Source organism: Chlamydotis macqueenii, chromosome 18 (assembly GCF_036417535.1).
Source record: "Chlamydotis macqueenii isolate bChlMac1 chromosome 18, bChlMac1.mat, whole genome shotgun sequence".
In the NCBI taxonomy this organism is placed as follows: Eukaryota; Metazoa; Chordata; class Aves; order Otidiformes; family Otididae; genus Chlamydotis; species Chlamydotis macqueenii.
Window position 1 is genome coordinate 7701148 of NC_141573.1, and position 19197 is coordinate 7720344.

Genomic DNA, 19197 nt, shown 5'->3' on the forward strand with positions numbered 1-19197 from the left:
CTTGCCTGCAGCTCCTTGATCTTCTTCTGTAATTGCATGCCCAGGGCTTGCTCATCCTCTGTTTTGCTCTGGATCTGGCTGATTTCAAAATCTTTCCTTTGGGCAAAGCAAACTGTGTTAGAGCTCAAAGGAAAAAGACAAGTGCACCAGCCCAGCACGCAGGTGCCCCACAGCCACACTTACTTCTTCAGCTTCTCATCCAGCTGCTGCTTGTCATTTTCCAAATCCATTATGCTGTCATGGGCCAGCTTCAGGTCTCCTTCGAGTTTCCTCTTAGCTCTCTCAAGGTCCATGCGCAGTTTCTTCTCCTGTTCCAGGGACCCTTCCAGCTAAACACAACAAGACCATCAGTGCTCTGCCAGCCAGCTCTAACTCCGTACCTGCCTGTTCTTGCTGCAGGCCTGTGTGCTTACATCGTCCACTTGCTGCTCCAGCTTGGTTTTGGCTTTGGTCAGAGTATTGACTTTGTCCTCTTCTGCCTGCAGGTCATCCAGTGTCTGCTGATGGGCCTCTTGGAGGGCTTTCTTCTCTTTTGTCAGCTTGGCAATGTTCTCGTCCAGCGTTGCCATCTCCTCTGTGAGGTTTTTCACCTTAGAGAAGAAGGGAGAAAGTGTAAATAAAGGGAGTAGGTATGGAAGTCCTGTAACAGCACAGTGCTCTTTTCAGGAGCGTGACAGGTTCTGCCTTGTACCTTGTTCTCTGTGGCATGTTTTTCCTTCTCAACCTTGGCCAGTGTTAACTCAAGGTCGTCAATATCTTTCTTCAGCTCTGAGCATTCATCCTCCAGTTTCCTCTTCTTGGCTGTCAGCTCGGCATTAATTTCTTCCTCATCCTCAGCCCTTTCAGTCACCTCCTTTACTTTGGCTTCCAGCTGGATTTTGGTTTTGATGAGCTGGTCACATCTTTCCTCAGCATCAGCTAATGCATCAGCTTCCTATTAGAGAAACATAGCGGGGTTTGTGAATCTCAAATTTTAGCAGAAGTTGAGGGTATTTCCTGCTTTAAAAAAAAAATGTAATTAGCATTTTTAATTATCTGATCGGAAATTTTTGCATTTTTCCATTGCCCCTTTTACATGAGAGTAGATTTTTAATCTATTTAATTTTTTAGTGCTCATCAAGTATTCTCTTTTCCTTTATTTATAGATAAGAGGTCTAAATACTTTAATTTTTTCTTTTCCCAAGGATTTTTATTATTTTCCTTGAAGGTAATTGAATATAATTATGCACAGATCTTTTTGTTTTATCTTTGTAAAAGCTTTTCTTGGCAAGACTGACTTAGAATTTGCCATCTTTGTTCAAGATAAATTGGTTGTATAATGAGATGAAATTGGTAGTTTCCATTTCAACTTCATCTTGTTCTGAAGCTATGAATTAGACACTTATAGGCACAGAAGGATGTTGTAAATGCTGAACAAATCTTTTTATCTTTCAAAAGACATTGAGACACTCATAGGGCTGACAGGATGTAGATGGTATTTGTGTCTTCGTGGAATAGTAGCTGCAGTACAGGTGAGACACTATGTATTATAAGGAACAACATAAGACTCTTTTATCTAGGCAACTGATGAAAACCAGAGTAATTAGTCAACTGAATTGCTCTCCAGACTCCATTAACTGTGTATACTAAATCTCTTGTGACTACAGTTGGCCTTTATTTTGTGAGCTTGCATGGAGAAACATATCTGTAGGCACAGACACTTAAAAAGTCATTCTCAAATTAGAACCTCATATTATAATGTTGACACAGAGTGATCTGAATTTCATATTTAGTGATTCAGACTAAAATATTTTCTAAGGCAATTTAGTGTGCAGTGTGAGAGTTCTGTACTATAAGAGTGAAATTACACCTTATTTATTTTCCTCTGGAAGAAATATACTAATAATACTCACAGCCTGCACTTGGAGCTGCAGGTCATTTTTCTCCTGCAGCAAAGAAACCATTTTCTCCTCCAGCTCCTTCCTCTTTGCCTCAGACTTTGCAAGATCTTCTTTGGCTTTCTCAAACTCCTCCTTCATGTTGGCCATCTCCTTCTCAGATTCTGCACTCTTCAGCAAAGGCTTGATCTTGAAGAACAGCTTCATCCAGGGCCAGTGCTTCACATTCATGAAGGACCGAACATTGTACTGGATGCAGAAGATGGATTCCCTGAAGCATGATTAAAATGTACATTGAATATTTTCAAAGAGCGTCAACACTTTCCCCCAAGCACAGTGACTTTAACGGAAGATGAGGAATGTCTACCTCCTCTCCACCATTCTCCGGTACTCCACTCTCATCAGGAAGCCCCTGCACCTGGCCTGTGTGCGGGTGATGAGCTGTGCCAGCTTCTCATCCCTCATCTCCTCCAGAAGTCCCAGCAGCCCAGCTTTGAAGAACACCTGGAGAAAGGGAATGTTGCAGCACATCACTGTCAAGTACAGCAAAGCACAGACACGCAGCAAGTGAATCAAGGAGGGTTTGTACCTTGGTGTGGCCAAACTTGTACTGGGTGTGGTCCACATCGATTGACCCAAGAAGCTTCTCAGAAGCCTTCTTGCTATCAATGAACTGTCCCTCTGGGATGGCACTGGCATTAAGCACCTTGTATCTGTGCAATGAGAGGAAATAGGAATGAAGGCAATCTCAAGTCAAAAGGTTATACAGTTTATTGAAATCAACAGCAGCCTGAGGCTGGGGAAGTTGGAATTGCATCCCTTCTTTAGAGATAAAGTTATAATGAATCTGAAAACAAAATTAAGGAAAGTTTAACTGTCTCTAGGTGATCAGTCACAGATGAAAAGAGGACACCGATGTCCAGCCATTTCAGGTCGATCCCTTTTTTTCACTTGAACTATGCGCAGAGCATTGCTAGAGAGGAACATTGCCACCATGCGTGTAGGGAGAAAGCATCTTTCCCTTAAATTCACAGTTGATACAATGGCCAAAGCATTTTATCTGAGTTTGTAGTTTTTATCTGAGAATGTGTTGTAGCCACATCCCAATCTGCATCTTTTTAACCTTGTTTGCATTGGCTTGTGTAGCTGTATAGTGCTTCAGAGACATTGGCAAAGTTAAGTTGTGTGATGAACAGCAATCAATGAGGACACCTGACTTCTATCTTTGTTTCTCAAAAAATTCTGTTTTGCTAGCCATACTCGTTGCCCTCGATTATACATTCAATCATTTTCCCCTTCTTTCACTCTTAACCAGATTGTGTTGGCAATAAAAATAATCACAAATGTTAAAATAGTTAAGATGTACATCTTATTCAGTAAAGACAGAATAGAGAGCAGAAAGGAAACTGACCTCTGTTTGAAGTCTGCGTAGAGGATTCTGCTGGGGAATCCCTTTCTGCAAATTCTAATCCCTTCCAACACACCATTACAGCGCAGCTGATGTAGCACCAGTTCATGCTCCATGGCACCTTAAGCAAATAAGACAATTATTTGATACTTCATGACGAAGCATAGGGAATAATGGCTGCATCACACTATGATTTGTCTCTACTTGAGATTCTTACCAGGTGTTTTTGTTTCATTGGGGATGATACAGCGCACAAAATGGGGGTGAGTGCTCCGTAGATTGGTCATCAACTTGTTTAGGTTCTCCTGTGGGTTCATGAGCAATGATATTTCATTAACAAATGGTACCTCTGCAGTTATACTGTCAGATGTGAGAAAAGTGTTAGAAAGTAATAGTGGATATCTTATTCCCACTTAGAGCCATCCTAATTTGAGTTTTCTGCTGCCTTTCAGCCTTGAGCATGAGAGAAAGTCACAAAACTGTGTAATGTGTTTTCATGAGACTGAGGGATACATCCACTCAGAGAGGACACATATGGAGAACAGTGACCTGAAGTTTGTGGCTAAAGGCATAATTTTCAGTGAAAGATTATTCTTTGTAGTTACCAGATTCTCACTCTAAGGAAAACACTGACTATTGATGGGAGCAGAAACAAAACAAAAAATAGGACAAAAGGGAAGAGGGGCAAAAACCAAGTTTGCAGAGAAAGCTGGGAAAGGAAGCTTAAAGGCATTAGGAGTTGCTTGCAAAGATATATTTGACAAAGGTTGAGTAGAGGAAGACAAGAAAGACTCCCTGTTCAGTGAGAATAGGGTTCACAAGTCACAGAGAAAAAGCATGAGTGGCAGGTCCTATAGCAGTCCTTTCTAGAAGTGTTTTTAAAAGCAAGCCCATAAACTATATCTGATTTAGCAATTGCTTTTACTAGCTAGGTCCTAACAGTTCTCAGTTTAGCCCTGCTTTGGAGCAGGGGCAGAGCTGTTCAGACAGTGTGAAAAACTGTTTAGGATGCCAGATAGTAGCTACATGACCCAGGTGCTGAAATAAGAGTATTTCCATCCACTTTAAGCTGAGCCCATTGGTGGAAAGGTAATTGGCCTTGGCATCTTCCTATTCCCTTGTCTTCATATGTATAATCACGTGCAAACTATTGTATGTTACTGATTATGTGTTATGGATTATCATGTGCAAATGCACATACATTTGTATGTGCCGATCCAGACTTGAGATTCCCTGATACAGGTAGCCAGATCCACCATTGTCCTCCCAAAGCAGAGGGAGAAAGGGAAGAGCTTAATCCTAGCAACCGGTGTACTTAGGAGTAAATGAAACTTTAGCCCGACCCAAGTGCTTTTCACAATGTTCGACAAAAAGCTAGACCAAGATGTATCTTCTTCAGCTGACCACAACTGACTTGGAGTCAGCTCTTTTATGAATAACTGAAGATATGTTCTTGACCCAGAAAAATATTAATAGGTGCAGTAAAATGGTCTTGATGGATTTTGTGTGAGAGTTCACAATTTTCAATTGAAAAAAAAAAAAAAAGAGAAAAAAAGAGGAAAAAGATAGAATGACTTCTGTCCTTACCCTGAAAAGAGCTGATACAGTCTGGAAAGAAGAACCCTTCTTCTTGCCTCCCTTCTTGCCACCACCACTCTCTGAAGAACATAAAAAGAAAGATGGTTTTAAAACTTTGATGCGTAAAATTTTTCTCTGAGTCAGCAAGAAGCTTGTTCATATTTATCAGTCAGGCTAAGAGAGAAACCTAGGATGGAGTGAGAAACAGAGTCAACACTCAGTCTAAAGGAACAGAGGACCAAAGGTGTGTGAAAATCCAAGGGATTATCATGGTTGAGTAGAAAGTCTGAAATACATTTGATCTTTTCCTTTGTTACTGAAGTCAAGCCATGGACACTCTGCACAATACAACATGCAGTTTCTTTAGAACACTCTAGCTGATATTCATGGCTCTGGTAGACTGATTAAACAAAAATGAAAATATGAATTTCACAGAACTGACCTGCCTCTCCACCAGCAGAGGCGAAGAGTAAGGCCAGTGTCTTCATTGATGATTTCTGGTACAGTCCCACAACAGTTTCATTCAGGGGATCCTTGTTCTTGTCAAGCCAACCAGAGATGTTGTAGTCCACCGTGCCAGCATAGTGCACCAGGGAGAAGTGAGCCTCAGCCTTGCCTTTGGCAGGCTTGGGCTTCTGGAAGTTGTTGGACTTGCCCAGATGCTGGTCATAGAGCTTGTTCTTGAAAGAGGTGTCAGTTGCCTTGGGGAACATGCACTCCTCTTCCAGGATGGAGAAGATGCCCATGGGCTGGAAGAAGCAGAAACAAGAAGGAAGAGGAGAAAAGGTAGAAAGAATCATGGATAAAGAAATAGCTTCCTCAGTGGGACAATATTAAAGGTCTCAGGGATTGTTCTGCTCAGCACAGCTAATTGTAAAATAATCTAAACTTAGGTATTTACAATATCACATTTATTCTTTCAAGCTATAGTTATAAATATATTTTTAAATGCAGTTCTGAAAATATTAGACATTGTGAATTACATAAATACCTTCTCAATGAGCTCAATACAGGCAGCCAGGTCCATCCCAAAGTCAATGAACTCCCATTCAATTCCTTCCTTCTTGTACTCCTCCTGCTCCAGCACGAACATGTGGTGGTTGAAGAACTGTTGCAGTTTCTCATTGGTGAAGTTGATACACAGCTGCTCCAGGCTGTTGAACTGCACAGTAACAAACAGAGATTACTATCAACGTAAATTTAGAAAGTTAGGGATAAAGCACAGTGCTGGCTTTGTGTATGAAATTAGAGAGGGATCTGTGAATGTTCCTTCTTTGCTCAGCCAGGAGCTTGGAACTTCTGTCAGTGTCTCTCTTTTGTCAAGCTAAAATTTATCTGTATGTTAATGATCCCTAGAAGCTTAGACTACTTCAATATTTCAGAATTGCCAGTTTTGGCATGCACTACTGAGCTAATGCAGTTACAGGAGAGTCCACAGTGCAACAGTTTATACATTTCCAAATGCTAATTTCAAAGCATGTCCAAGCCTTCTAAGCACAAATTACGTCTATGGAACTCATGTCTCTGCATTAGGTGCCAAATGCCATGTTAGTCTACTGTTTGTAATCAGTCAAAAACCCGCATTTACAGGTTTCCATTGGCATATGTGCAACACAAAAATCTATTCTCAGTTAAAAACCTGTGTGAATCATGATGCTTTAGATGCAATCTGAAAGGATATAAACACTTGTGGAAAAAAAAAAAGGCATAATTCCTCTTTAAGTACTTTGGAACACAATGGAGTTACTTCTAAAAGTATGTTAGTAAAACACTGTTCTTACATCAAAGATCTCAAAGCCAGCAATGTCCAGGACACCAATGAAGTACTGTCTGGGTTGCTTTGTATCCAGCTGTTGGTTGATGCGAACAACCATCCACAGGAACATCTTCTCAAAGACAGCCTTTGCCAAGGCACCAACTGCATTGTATACCTAAATTAAAAAACAGAAGGATGTAGTTATCATGCAGAGCAAAAGAGAAAGTCCAGAGGATTTGTCAACAAAACAGGGATTTTTGTTACCTGCTGCACAGTTTGACCCTTGGTCACAAATTCATTCCCGACCTTGACTCGGGGGTAGCAGAGAGCCTTAAGCAGGTCTGCTGAGTTCAGACCCATCAGGTAGGCAGCTTTGTCAGCAACTAACGACCAAAAAAATCAGTTGTTAAGGTATCAGGAGATATTTAAAACAAATATTAAAAGGCAATTCTAGTAAAGATAAAAGCTTAGTTAAGATAAAAAATAATGTATTTGTAGTTCATAAGCAATGTTCCCCGGTAATTATGGAGCATTTATATTGACTATTTGTTCTTCACCTATTCTTAGTTTATTTTGAGTTTTGAATGAAAAATCAGCTTAGAGACAGGTAGGTAGGTAGACTTCTCAATAATATAGGCTGATAAAGAAGAAGGAAAGATAAGCCTAAGATGATCATCAATATGCAGACAGTTGCAGATCCTCTCCAAAGCAAATAAAGTGCAATTTTTTTCAGTGACTTGTGGTAAGGTAACTTTAAAGACGTAATACTCAAGAAAACACAATGCATAAGTGTCAATTACAGCTTTATGAGTCTACAGCTAAACATGTGAGATGAAGGGCTGTTTTTAGAAGTCCATCCTCAAACAAAAAGTTTGGCATTTTGCCTTCTATCATTTTTACTACTGAATTCAAAGACTGCCAGCAGACACAGCATGTAAAATGATTTGTTCAAGAATGCTTATGTAATTCAAATGAAATCATGACAAAAAAAAGTATAGCGGACTGCTAAATTAACGTTGGACACGATCTAACAGTCTGAAATTCTGTAAAGAGATATTTAGGCTAGAAATTGGGGAAAAAATTCCAATAAGTAAGGGTAGTGAAGTACTGGAATAGATTGCATGTTTTCCTCAATGTTTTCAAAAGCATATAAAGAAATAAAGATTGCAGAGTAAACGGAGTCCACAGGAGGTGAAGGAGATGAACAGCCACAGTCCTCTCCCAGCTTTATAAGCAATAAAACTAGCAAAATAAAACGTGATTTTGAGAAATTTGTTCACAGGTTCAGAGTAATCTTCAGAAGAGGATTACAGTATCTGTGCAACAGAAGTGATTTCAATGGAATCAGTGTTAGGTACACTGCTCCAAATATTTCCAAGATTTAGCCAGCAAAACACCATCACTTCAGTAAAGTTACAGCTATTATTTGTAGCCTATTTTACTATTACTATTCATCATTGCAAGATTCATTGCTATTGTATTCCTTGCAGTCATTTTCACTTTTGTCTTAACTTCCCCCAAAAAATCCCAAACAACACACACACAAAAACAACAAGAGAAAAAAAAAAAAACCAAAAAGCTTAATGGTACATATTACAATATATACAAATAACTATAGTTTCATGGAAATACTTCCATAAACTTTAAAGGAATGCACCTTTGAAAAATCCTAGGCAAAGCAAACATGATAGACATATCTTAGATGTCTATTTTTCAAACAGAAGTCCTGAAGACATGCTGAGACTCTACAGAAAATGTAGAACATATGAGCTGTATTAACTGGTGTTCCTTCTTAACCCCCCATTTGAAATGAAGTAGCACAATGCTCTCAGTTCAGGTGCCACAAGTTGCCTCCAGATCACAGGATCTGAGGCAGAGCAGCTTCAGGATTCTGGCTGCCTGTCACCTGGAAACAATACCATTAGGAGGTGACTACAGCTGATGGTCAATGATAGTAGCTACCTGGATACATAAACTTAAGTCAGTAAACAAACTTGCTCCTGGTTCTGTGTCAGGCCTGGGAAGCTGCTATATAGTATAGCAGCAAAGCTTGATTTTCTTCTGCCTGACTCCTATGGAACTGTGCTTTGAGATTCACTGGAATTTATACTTTGTATAGCTCAAAATAATCTGCATCTTCCAACAAGCTGTGTTCTTCCAGCAAGGTTCTCTGGTTGGGACATGCTTGTATTCTACACTACCAGCATCTGGGGAAACACCCAGGCTGAGGCAATGATTCTGACCCTGAATTACTGCCTGTGTTAGTCTGCGTTCTGGTGTATATCATGCTCCAGTATGTATCATGCTGGTACCTTCTGTGCCATCAGGCTCTGCCTGCTCCTCACGCTGCTTCTGCTTAAACTTCAGGTTGCCGTAGTGCATGACAGCCCCTGTCAGCTTGTAAATGGCTGTCTTCTCATCAGCAGTGAAGCCCAGGATGTCAATGGCACTCTAACAAAAGAATCATTGGAGTAAGTACCATGCCTGTTAAAGGTCAGAGTCCACCTAAGAAAACTTCTGTGAGCTACTTACATCCGTGGCCATCAGCTCTTCCTGGTCGTTGATGCTGGGAACCGTGACCTCACCTTGACTCACATAATGGTAGTCATAGGGGTTGGTGGTGATCAGCAGCATCTCTGAAAAGAAGGACAGAGCACATACAGGTGAAATGGAATTGGCACGTAAAGGAACAAAGGGTTGTTCCGTGGCCTTTGTCTGGAGAAGTTAGTGATGTTTCCTACCAATGAGCTCTGGCTTCTTGTTGGACATGATCTGATAGAATATGTGGTAGCTTCTTTCTGCCTTGAGCTGGAAAGTGACTCTGGACTTCTCCAGCAGATCTGGTGAGGACGGTAGGACAGAGTTAGCACAAGAACTGAGGAAGGCTGGAAGGAACGGGATCAGGCCAGGAGGGTCACTTACAAGTTTCAATGTCAGCAGAAGCCAGTTTGCCTGTGGCACCAAAATGGATTCTGATGAATTTACCCTGAAAGAAGCAGAAAAGTCAATCGAGATCTATTTTACCCAACCTGACTGCAAAAACCTTTGAGTCAGTGTGCTGATGTGAAAAAAAAAAAGCAGTTTTGTCCCAGGCAACAACTTACAAAGCGTGAGGAGTTGTCGTTCCTCACGGTCTTGGCATTACCAAAAGCCTCCAGCAGTGGGTTGGCACTGATGATTTGATCCTCAAGTGTCCCCTGAGACAGAAATCTTATTGTCATGAGATAGCTCATAAATAGATCCAGCCGTTGCTGGTTCCTACCCCTAGGAGCTCACCTGCATTTTGCCTGATGGCTGCTGCTCTTCCTTCTTCTTATCCCCACTGGCTGCAATTGTTGCAAAGTACTGGATGACACGTTTCGTGTTCACAGTCTTCCCTGCCCCGGATTCTCCGCTGTCAAACCAAAGAGAGAAGCAGAGAGCGTGTGGTCAGACAGGAGGTCCCCTGGCACCCGGCAGCCCCACTGTGACCCGAGCAGGGAGTGTACATACGTAATCAGGATCGACTGGTTCTCGCGATCTGTGAAAGAGACAGAAACAAATAAATTTTGTAAATGAAAAAAACAAACAGCCTGAAAATTAATGCAGTAAATGTCAGTAGTGACAAGAAAAAAATTCTGCCTGTTTTTTGTGTTGTTTACTCTTAATAATTTTTTTTTAAAATTTTTATCTCTAAACATACTCACAGCACTCTTGGCTTTAAATTACAGGAATATAGATTTGATGGGTGGACTGTTACATGGATAAGGAATTGACTGAATCACTGCTTCCAAAGAGTTACAGTCAATATTCAAATGGTTTAGGAGTGGTGTCCCTCAAGGGTTTGTACTGGGACCAATACTATTTAATACCTCCATTAATGACACATACTGGGATAGAGTGCACCCAGTATATTTATCAGGGAAACTATGATTACTTTAAAAATGTGTTTTTGATAGAATCATTCTGAGGGCCACTCACCAGTTAGCATGAACTGATAGGCGTTGTCAGAGATGGAGAAGATGTGTGGAGGGGCCTCCTGGCGCTTCTTGCCTCGGTAGGCCAACACCACCTCCGGGTTGTACACCGGCAGCCACTTGTAGGGGTTGACGGTGACGCAGAAGAGACCCGAGTAGGTCTGCGAGGAAGGGAGACAGCACGTTGGCTTTCACTTAGCCCAGCAGAGCAGTTCCTCCCAGCTACCCAAGGGAAGAGTGCTGCTGGTACTTACGTAGATCATCCAGGCTGCATAACGCTCTTTGAGGTTGTACAGCACAGCGGGTTCGTGGAGGTGGGTCATCATGGCCATGTCCTCGATTTTATCGTACTTGGGAGGGTTCATGGCGAAGATTTGATCTTCCTTCACAGTCAGACTCTGTCAGATGAAGAAAGAGATGCATGCATGTCAGCTAAGAGCCCAGAGTGGAAATTTAGTGCTGTTTGTAAATCTTGCATTTTACTCACCTCTCCAGCTTCGGTCTTGACAGTGACCTTCCCTCCTTCTTTGCTCTGGATTGTGCTTTTCACATAGGATTCCTTAGCATGCACCACAAAGACAGATGTCTTGGCATCGAAAGGCTTGTTTTGGGCCTCTATTCTCTCCTTTTCTGACTTTCGGAGGTAAGGAGCTGCCGCCCCAAAGATGGCCATCTCGGAGTCTGACGACATGGCTGCTGTTTACTGAGTGCAGCACTGCACGGTGCTGAAATGGAGAAACGCACTACAGTGCTGGCTGAAGGAAGAAATGTATTTATGCCACACACCTGACCCTCTGTAGTGTTCTACTTGGCCTGTTCTTATGGTCTCCCTTTCTGTCTTATCTGGTTTTCACCCTAGATATCCTTTAATTTGTTTAGATCCCAAAGAAGATAGGTATATTTAATTTAGTATTTTAACTTTATCTCCCTTATTCCAGTTTAGATGTTCAGTTCTTTAGATCTAGCAGTGTTTAGCAGACCTTACAGAAAAAATGAAGTGATTGGCACAGTCTAAAAATTTTCTATATGAAACAGCAGAGATACCAAGGTATGTCACCTTGTTGAAATTATGAAAGCCCTCTTGTATCCTTTCTCCCTTGCACATTTTAGACCATGTAATTTGTATTGACTATAGAGATGGAGCAGCAAAAGGAAAAAGATGTGGAATAAGCAGAAGCACGTGTGTGAATTGTCTATGCTAAGATTTTTCCTGAGTTAGAAAACAGAATTTTAGCTTCTCCAGTTGTTCTATCTTTTCCAGTTCAAGCCGATCCTTTAAGATTAATTTGTACCGAAAGAGGAAAACACTCGAATGTGACAAAATCTTAACTATATATGTGCTGTTCACTCATCTTCTCTTTACTGGGTTGCTGTTTACAGGCAATCTTCTGTTAGAAGTTCTTTGTGGTAAGAGGTCAACTATTTCCCAGCAGGTACCAAACCAATGTGTCCAACGCAGTTATGAAGGGAAATTTGCTGTTTCAGACAGCACAGCTCAGGTAGAATTGTACTGCACTAGTATGCATAGAGGTAAAGGGATATGGGAAGTGCCCATACAGCTGCATTAAAAGAACATCTTGGAGACTCTATTCCTATGGAGTGGGGAAATCGGAGTCTTACCTCTTGTGATACCAGCTGGCTCTCAGGCTGGAAGCTGGTCAATACTGAAAAACAGAAATTACAACTTCCTTCTTATCTATTTTTGCACAGAATCACAAGGATAAGCCACAGGGCAAAAACATGCCAGTGACTTGAAAGCAGAAAGTAAATCTATTGATAGAGACAGTCCTTTGAGGAAAGCAGTTCCACAGGCAGCAGACACGGTGGGAATCTGCCAGCACCCAGCCCTCCATGCTCTTACCTTGAAGCTTTCCGTGGAGACAGAACAGGCTTGTCCTATCAGCACTTTTATAGGTTCTGGTCTGCACATGTAACTCCCTCCTTCTCTTTCTTAGGTCAAAAAATTTTTGGCAAACTTGACTGAGTGCATGATTTCCATTCGTGCTTGCGGATATATTTAGAAATATTTGAAGTCTTACTAGCTATGTGAATAAATCTCCTATAAATATTTGACTAGGAATCTGAAAGGAGGAAGTGCTGTCCAGCAAATAGAGTAAGACACCAGGACCTGGAATTGTTGGCTTCACTTTTCCTGACTCCTGAATTGCTGTTTGACATCTAAGATTTGTGTGCCTCAAGACTTAGCAGTAGTGAGAAGTACTACTATTACAAAGAGCTTTGAGGAGATTCTATTCTGAAATATTACGTAAATAAAAAATAGGAATGATCTAGTATAGTCTAATTCCAAAAGTCTGGACAACTGTATCATGCTTGTTTTACTGCACCTATTGACAACTCCTTAGCTTTTTGCTGGCTGCTTTCAAAAGATCAGAGAAGACTGCTTATCCCCCTTGATTCACACATTTAACTACATCTTTTACCTTCTTCCAATTGGCTACAATTTGAGATTGGAATTTAAAGGTAGTGTTTTGCTGTTCTCCGTATCTGGCTGTGCTGGTTTGCTCAGCCATCTGTCTAGCAGAAGTTTTGGTAAGGTTAGACTAGCAGCGATTACTGGCATTTTGCATCATTTGTCTTTTAGGATTGTTGGCATTTTTAACTCCCCAGCTTGCTGCTGTTGTGGAAACCTTAGACAGTGGCTATAGTTAGCAAATGCAAGAATGGGGTATATATCACAAACACACCTCCTCCAGCCTTCCTAAGCACAAACATAAACTCCACAGAAATTTATAGAACTTCTGGGAGGCTCTGGGTCTTGACATGTCTAACCTGTGGATGTAGACACGACTTTTTTTTTTTTCCTCATAGCAATCCAGTGCAAATCCTAGATATTCTAAGTAGATTTATTCTGCTAGAAGACTCGTTCAACAGAAAGTATTAACAAAAGTAACCTAAACCTCACCCTAAGAATACAAATCTAGATCAAAAAGGAAGTTTTTTCTTAATCTTAAAATGACTTGTCATTTCTAAAACAAACAAACAGAAAAAATAATTACTTTAAGCAAAATTCACAAAAGTTTTGGATGCTGTTTACATAGAGGAAGAAGAGCACTTGACTTGTTCCAATAAATCAATGACAATGAATTGTGTCTTCACACAGGCAAGTTGTTTATCTATGTACAAATAAGTTTAGCTGTGCAGAAGGCTTTTAAACTAAGCATGGTAGTTCTCAGTGATGATGAACGTTATGTAAACCTGGGAAGAGATGCATTAATTAATTGGGAAAAAAAGGCACTCACAGGCCTTTTAGCAAGTCATAGAGAATTTTAAGGATATGGCCGCTTTAGGGAATATGGTGTGGCCATATCCTCTGGTGCTACAGATAGACCTCAAACAGCAGAAAATTTATGTTATATCTTGTGCAAAGGGTGTAGGGGGAAAAGACAAAAGTAGAACACTAGGTGGTCTAAATACCAACAGTTTGATACTATAGAGGTGTCTGGGAATACCTTCTGGGTCCTGCAGCGCTATAATTTCCTTTGCAAAGTGTTAGGTATGATCTGCCATTTTAAGTTTTACCATGGAGCTAGGATGATGTGCTGTGATTCTGTACCATATTTTGAAGGCTCATGCTCTCCGTCAAACTTCTAGAAAGTGAAGCACTGTAAGAAGGGTCAGAGAGGATGACCAGTCTTCTCAACTCTCTGCTTTAAAGAACTTTTATATGTTTCGAACATTGTGTGTACAACAGAAACATCTGAGAACAAGTATTCTTTTATAAGTCTGACAATGTCTTTCTGAACAATAAATATAGAGATTTTACAGTTTCTGTATGAAAAATAAGTACTTGGAGAAATGTCATTGAAGGAAATGGAAAGGTCCTATTCCTCCTCTAGGATGGAAAACAGGATAAAGGAAGAGAAAGAAAGGATAGATTTCCCCCTCTTCTTCTAATGCATTATATAATTGACTTGACTCTTTGTTATATGACACATGAAATTGACTCCAAGTTGTATCTATAGTTTTTTAATAAACTTCTCTCTGACTGTTGACTTAGTGACTTCCAAGTTGTGCAGGAACTGAAAGCTTAGCAGCTTAAATTCATATAGCTGTAAGAAACCTCTCATCCTTTTAATTCTGATTAAGGCTCTCTGTGAACCTTGCAGTATCCACTTTTAGAGTCATTACTGTATTTATGTGTCTAGTAGTAGCTGCAAAATCATTCTTCATATTTCATCTTCGTTCTTGGGTCCTCTGCACACGTTAATTAAAGAGGGTGTCTTGGATTCCCATACACTAGTTCAAAGATCACATATGCAATATATCATCTTCTCTGTCAGTTTGGCATCTTGTATTTTGTTTCACCTCTTAAGGTAATGGGAACGATCTCGAACAGATTCGAGAGGGAAAGACAGATGACTTGTTTTTCTGTTACTTGTGTCTTTAGCTTCCCTTGCTAGAAACCTGATGATAAAGGACCACCTTCTACAATGCGTGACTTTCTTCTGCCTAGTTCAGATAGTTCAGTTCACACATATCAGGTCCCAAAGCCATCCTGAGGCCCTGAGTTGCGGATTAAGTTGCCTTTCCATCTAGCTTGGAAAAGTGAGAATGGGAAGACTCTATTAGTCTAGAAAGAGGTTCTATCCATTACTTGTCTGGAAAGGGGACTTGCCAAGGCAGAAGAACTTCTCACTTTGCTGTATAAGAGAAGAAGTGCTCCTCTTACCCTTATCCTGATCCTTAGCCTAAAGGAGGTTCAGGATAAAGAGCAGAAAGTGAACTGTTCCTCATTTGTGTAGGACAATTTGGCCTAAAGCTCCCTGTTCCATCTCACTCCATGAGTAAGATTGATTCTGCCTGGGATGTTAACACTAGGTCAGAACACAGCAAAGGAAGACAGTCACAGAAGGCATCTCCAGTCCCAGCCAGGAAACGCTGCTCTGCTCTTCAATATAAAATTTCCTCTTCCTGAGGAGACTCTTAGGCCATGATCAGATAAAGACTTTCCTAAACACGGTCATTGCCTCACTCTTAGCACTCTCTAGGTCTAAAAGTGTTGGTGGTATGGAAAGGCACAATTATAAAAAGTCAGTTTGGGAATTTTCAAGCTCAAGCATCTCTCTTATTTTGGTGGTGCATTAATGTTTTTTTTTTCCCACAACTGACAACAAAAAGATGCAATAGAGAACGAATAAATACTGTGGCAATAGTAGAAAACATCATAATGCAAGTACCTGTAGGATCTAAGTCAAAGGTGACTGGATCCATAGTACACCCTCAAATTTGGGGTTTTATTGCTTGCAGTAATCTCTGTAATCTTCAATGTCTGGAAAAGAAGAAACCAAGTTATTATTACAAAAAAGTAACAATTAACTGTTCTGTCAATTTTCTGAATAATTTTTCATGTTTGAGACATTCTCATGTTCTCATTAAGACCTTTTACAGAATTTGTTAAACTAGGATGGTATAGCGTCAACTTGCAACTTCCTTCAATCTGATGGTGACACTCTTCCTAATGTAGCCTAATACATGGTTTGTTTCCTTCACAATAAGGGTGCACTGCTGGCTTGTATTCTCATTTGTCATCTGAAGATTTGCCAAGGATATACTCCGTATTATCGTTGTCCAAGGTGCTGATGAAAATGTTGAACAATAGGGACCACACTTGTGCTTATTATTAACAGCTAACTGAATATCACGCCGTTCATCACTATCGGTTGAACTCAGGGGTCCAGCCAATTTTCAACAAACCTAACAGTCCTTCCATCCAATGCATTCTTATGAATGAGATTGTATAGGATAAAATGTCAAAATCCTTACTAAAGTTCACTTCTTTTTTTCCCTCATCCCTCTACCTATTTATTTAATCATAGAAGCACAATTCTTTTTCCTTCCTTCTTTTCTTAACTTCACTACATGTCCTGTAACTTTTGAGGGCTTCTTAAGTTTTTAAAGTTACAGAGAGGAAAAAGAGCAATGGAGTAAAAAATACTTAGAAAAGAATAAAAAACCCACTTCTCTATTCGTTCTCCCTATGTCACAATGATTGTGAGAAAAAAAAAGAAAAAAAAAGGAGGAAAAGGGGAAAATATAACCAGCAATTGAAAATTAATTCAATTTCAAAGTGAAAGTAATTTATAAATTATTAATGAAACTACTTTTAATCTAGCCAGCACATTGTATTGTTTTTCAGGTTGTTTAGGTCACCTTGGATCTAGAGGAGTGAAATTCACATAGACTGGAACAACTACATGGTTCATCACATTTTCTGGTTAATTTTCATGTTATCATGTTCTGTTTCCTAAAAATATGATTTAAGTGATTTTTATCTTGCAGAGATAAACTGATTAAACAGATAAGTCATAACTGAAATAATAAAAAAGTTTGTAACTTAAGTTTTCTTGGAGTTGCAACTACAGGTTATAGTATTGCATGGAATAAGCAGGAGTTTGGACTTTGTTCCAGGTTTTGCTGGTTTCAGTGACCTGTTGCAGCACTTGAACACCCTCAATGTTGAATTATTTTTTCTTATGTTTACATGGGATTTCCTATGTTTCAATTCATGCTTATTGCCACGTATCACAGCATACGCCAGAGAAAATTCATTGTGATATTGTCTGATAAGGTGTTGATCTTGGACTCCCGTCCTCAACAGGGACAAGAGGAGACAACAGGATGGAAAAGCTTATGGGTCAAGGTAAAGACAGGGAGACTGCTTACCAGTTACTGTCACAGGCAAAGCAGACCCAACTTGAGGAAAAAGTATTTAATTTTTGCCAGTTAAATTAGATTCAGTTAGTATGAAACAAGGATAAAAATTAAAACAATACATTCTCCCCAACACTTCCCAGACTCAACTTCACTTCTTCATTCCTAGCTCATCCTTCTGCAGCTCCAACTGGTGTAGGTAGATGGGGAATGGAGGGTAGGAGTCAGTCCATTACAATTCCTTTCTGCTGCTCGTTCCTTTTCATACTTTTCCCTTACTCTAGCGTAGGCTCTCCATGGGCTGCAGTTGCTGCGCGAAGTTTCCACCTGCTCCAATGTGGGGTGCTTCAGGAGCTGCAGCATGCATATCTGCTCCACCGTAGTCCTCTCCATGGGTTGCAGGGGAATCTCTACCCCGGTGCCTGGAGCATCTCCTCCCCCTCCTCCTTCTCTGATATTATGGCACACAGGATCAAAAGTGTAAAAAGCCTCGCTAAGGTCAAGTTGAACAACAGACACTGCTCTTTTCCTATTCACTAAACTAGCAATTTCATCGCAGAAGGCTATTAGGTTGATTGGGTATTTTTTCTCTTACTGAGTACTCCAAATGATCTCCTTGTCCTTCAAGGTATATGAGAATAGTTTCCATAAGGATTTGCATCTGTTTCCCCAGAATCAAGGAGCAGCTGATTGGCATGTAATTTGCACCTTCCTGCCGTTCCTGAGGATAGAAGTGACATTTGCGCTCTTCCAGTCCTCAGGAACCTTGCCAGTCATCACGACCTTTCAAAGATAATTGATAATGACTTTGTAATGACATCAGCCAACTCCCTCAGCACTTTTGTATGTGTCCCATCAGGTCATACGGATTTGACTGTGTCTGAATTATTTAATTACTGTCTAATTCGATTCTTCTCTACTGAAGGTATGTTTTCATTGCTCCATACTTTCCTATTGGGCTTAAGATTCTGAGATTTCTGAAGATGTATTTTACCTGTGAAAATGAAAGTGAAAGAAGGCTTTCAGTACCTTGACCTTGTCTATGTTCCCTGCCACCATGTACCCTGCCCTAATAATCAGCAGACCCACATTTTCTCCAGTCATCTTTTTGCTGATGATGTACCTGTAGAAGCCCTTCTTGCTCTTCACATCCCTTTGCCAGATGCAACTTGAGATAGGTTTTGACTTTCCTAATCCCGTTCCTGCACTCATACACTGTATTTATTCCTCCTAGGACACATGATGTTGTTTCCAACTCTTGAATGCCTCCTCTTTTCTGTTTGATTTTAGTCAGGAGTTCCTTGCTCATCCATGCCACTACCACTTTTCTCTGACTTCCTGCATATCAGGATGAACCAGTCTTTAGTTTGGAGGAGGCGATCCTTGAAGATCACCCATCTCTCCTGGATCCTTCTTCTCTCCAGGACAGTCTCACATGGGATTTTTCCAAGTAGATCCCTGAACAGGTGAAAGTCTGCTCTTTTGAAGGCCAGAGTTATGATCCCACAATTTGCTTTTTTCCCTCTTCCCAGGCTCCTGAATACCAGCATCTCACAGTGACTGCAGCCAGAACGGCTCCCAAACTTCACATCCCATTATTCCTACTTTCTAAGTTTTAAAGAATGCATTATTGGAAAGATTATACGAAAACAGAGTAATATGTGAAAGGGCACAATTAGTCACTGGTGTCCTCTTTCTCTTGAGACTCTCTGGCTATTACCTGACTCTACATTCCCTGGAGTCAGTTTGGGACATGAATGCTCACAAGTGTGAGTCGTTTGCAGGTCAGTATTCTTTGCTCACTGTCCCCAACAGCAGGTCCATGCTGCTGGCCATACTGTTAACTGAACCTGGCTCCTTCAAAGTTACTCTTTAATAGCTCTACATCTTCCTCTGATACCCCCTCTTCAGCACGACCACAAGTAGTCCTTACTGAAGAAACTTTCCAAA

General features: G+C 40.5%; 1 protein-coding gene across 1 annotated transcript in view; it reads right to left on the bottom strand.

The window, feature by feature from the left end:
• Nucleotides 1–11266, bottom strand: part of LOC104475019 (uncharacterized) — a 47233-nt gene extending 35967 nt beyond the window's left edge. Inside the window, 24 exon segments of the mRNA XM_086762645.1 lie at nt 6–96; nt 184–329; nt 414–590; nt 692–934; nt 1971–2148; nt 2245–2381; nt 2467–2590; nt 3289–3406; nt 3503–3590; nt 4873–4943; nt 5306–5612; nt 5855–6025; nt 6645–6794; nt 6884–7002; nt 8932–9070; nt 9152–9255; nt 9361–9459; nt 9542–9605; nt 9724–9816; nt 9896–10013; nt 10112–10139; nt 10580–10736; nt 10830–10973; nt 11063–11266. Coding sequence (XP_086618771.1) covers nt 6–96; nt 184–329; nt 414–590; nt 692–934; nt 1971–2148; nt 2245–2381; nt 2467–2590; nt 3289–3406; nt 3503–3590; nt 4873–4943; nt 5306–5612; nt 5855–6025; nt 6645–6794; nt 6884–7002; nt 8932–9070; nt 9152–9255; nt 9361–9459; nt 9542–9605; nt 9724–9816; nt 9896–10013; nt 10112–10139; nt 10580–10736; nt 10830–10973; nt 11063–11266 — 3270 coding nt within the window.
• Between the last annotated feature and the right edge of the window lie 7931 nt (nt 11267–19197).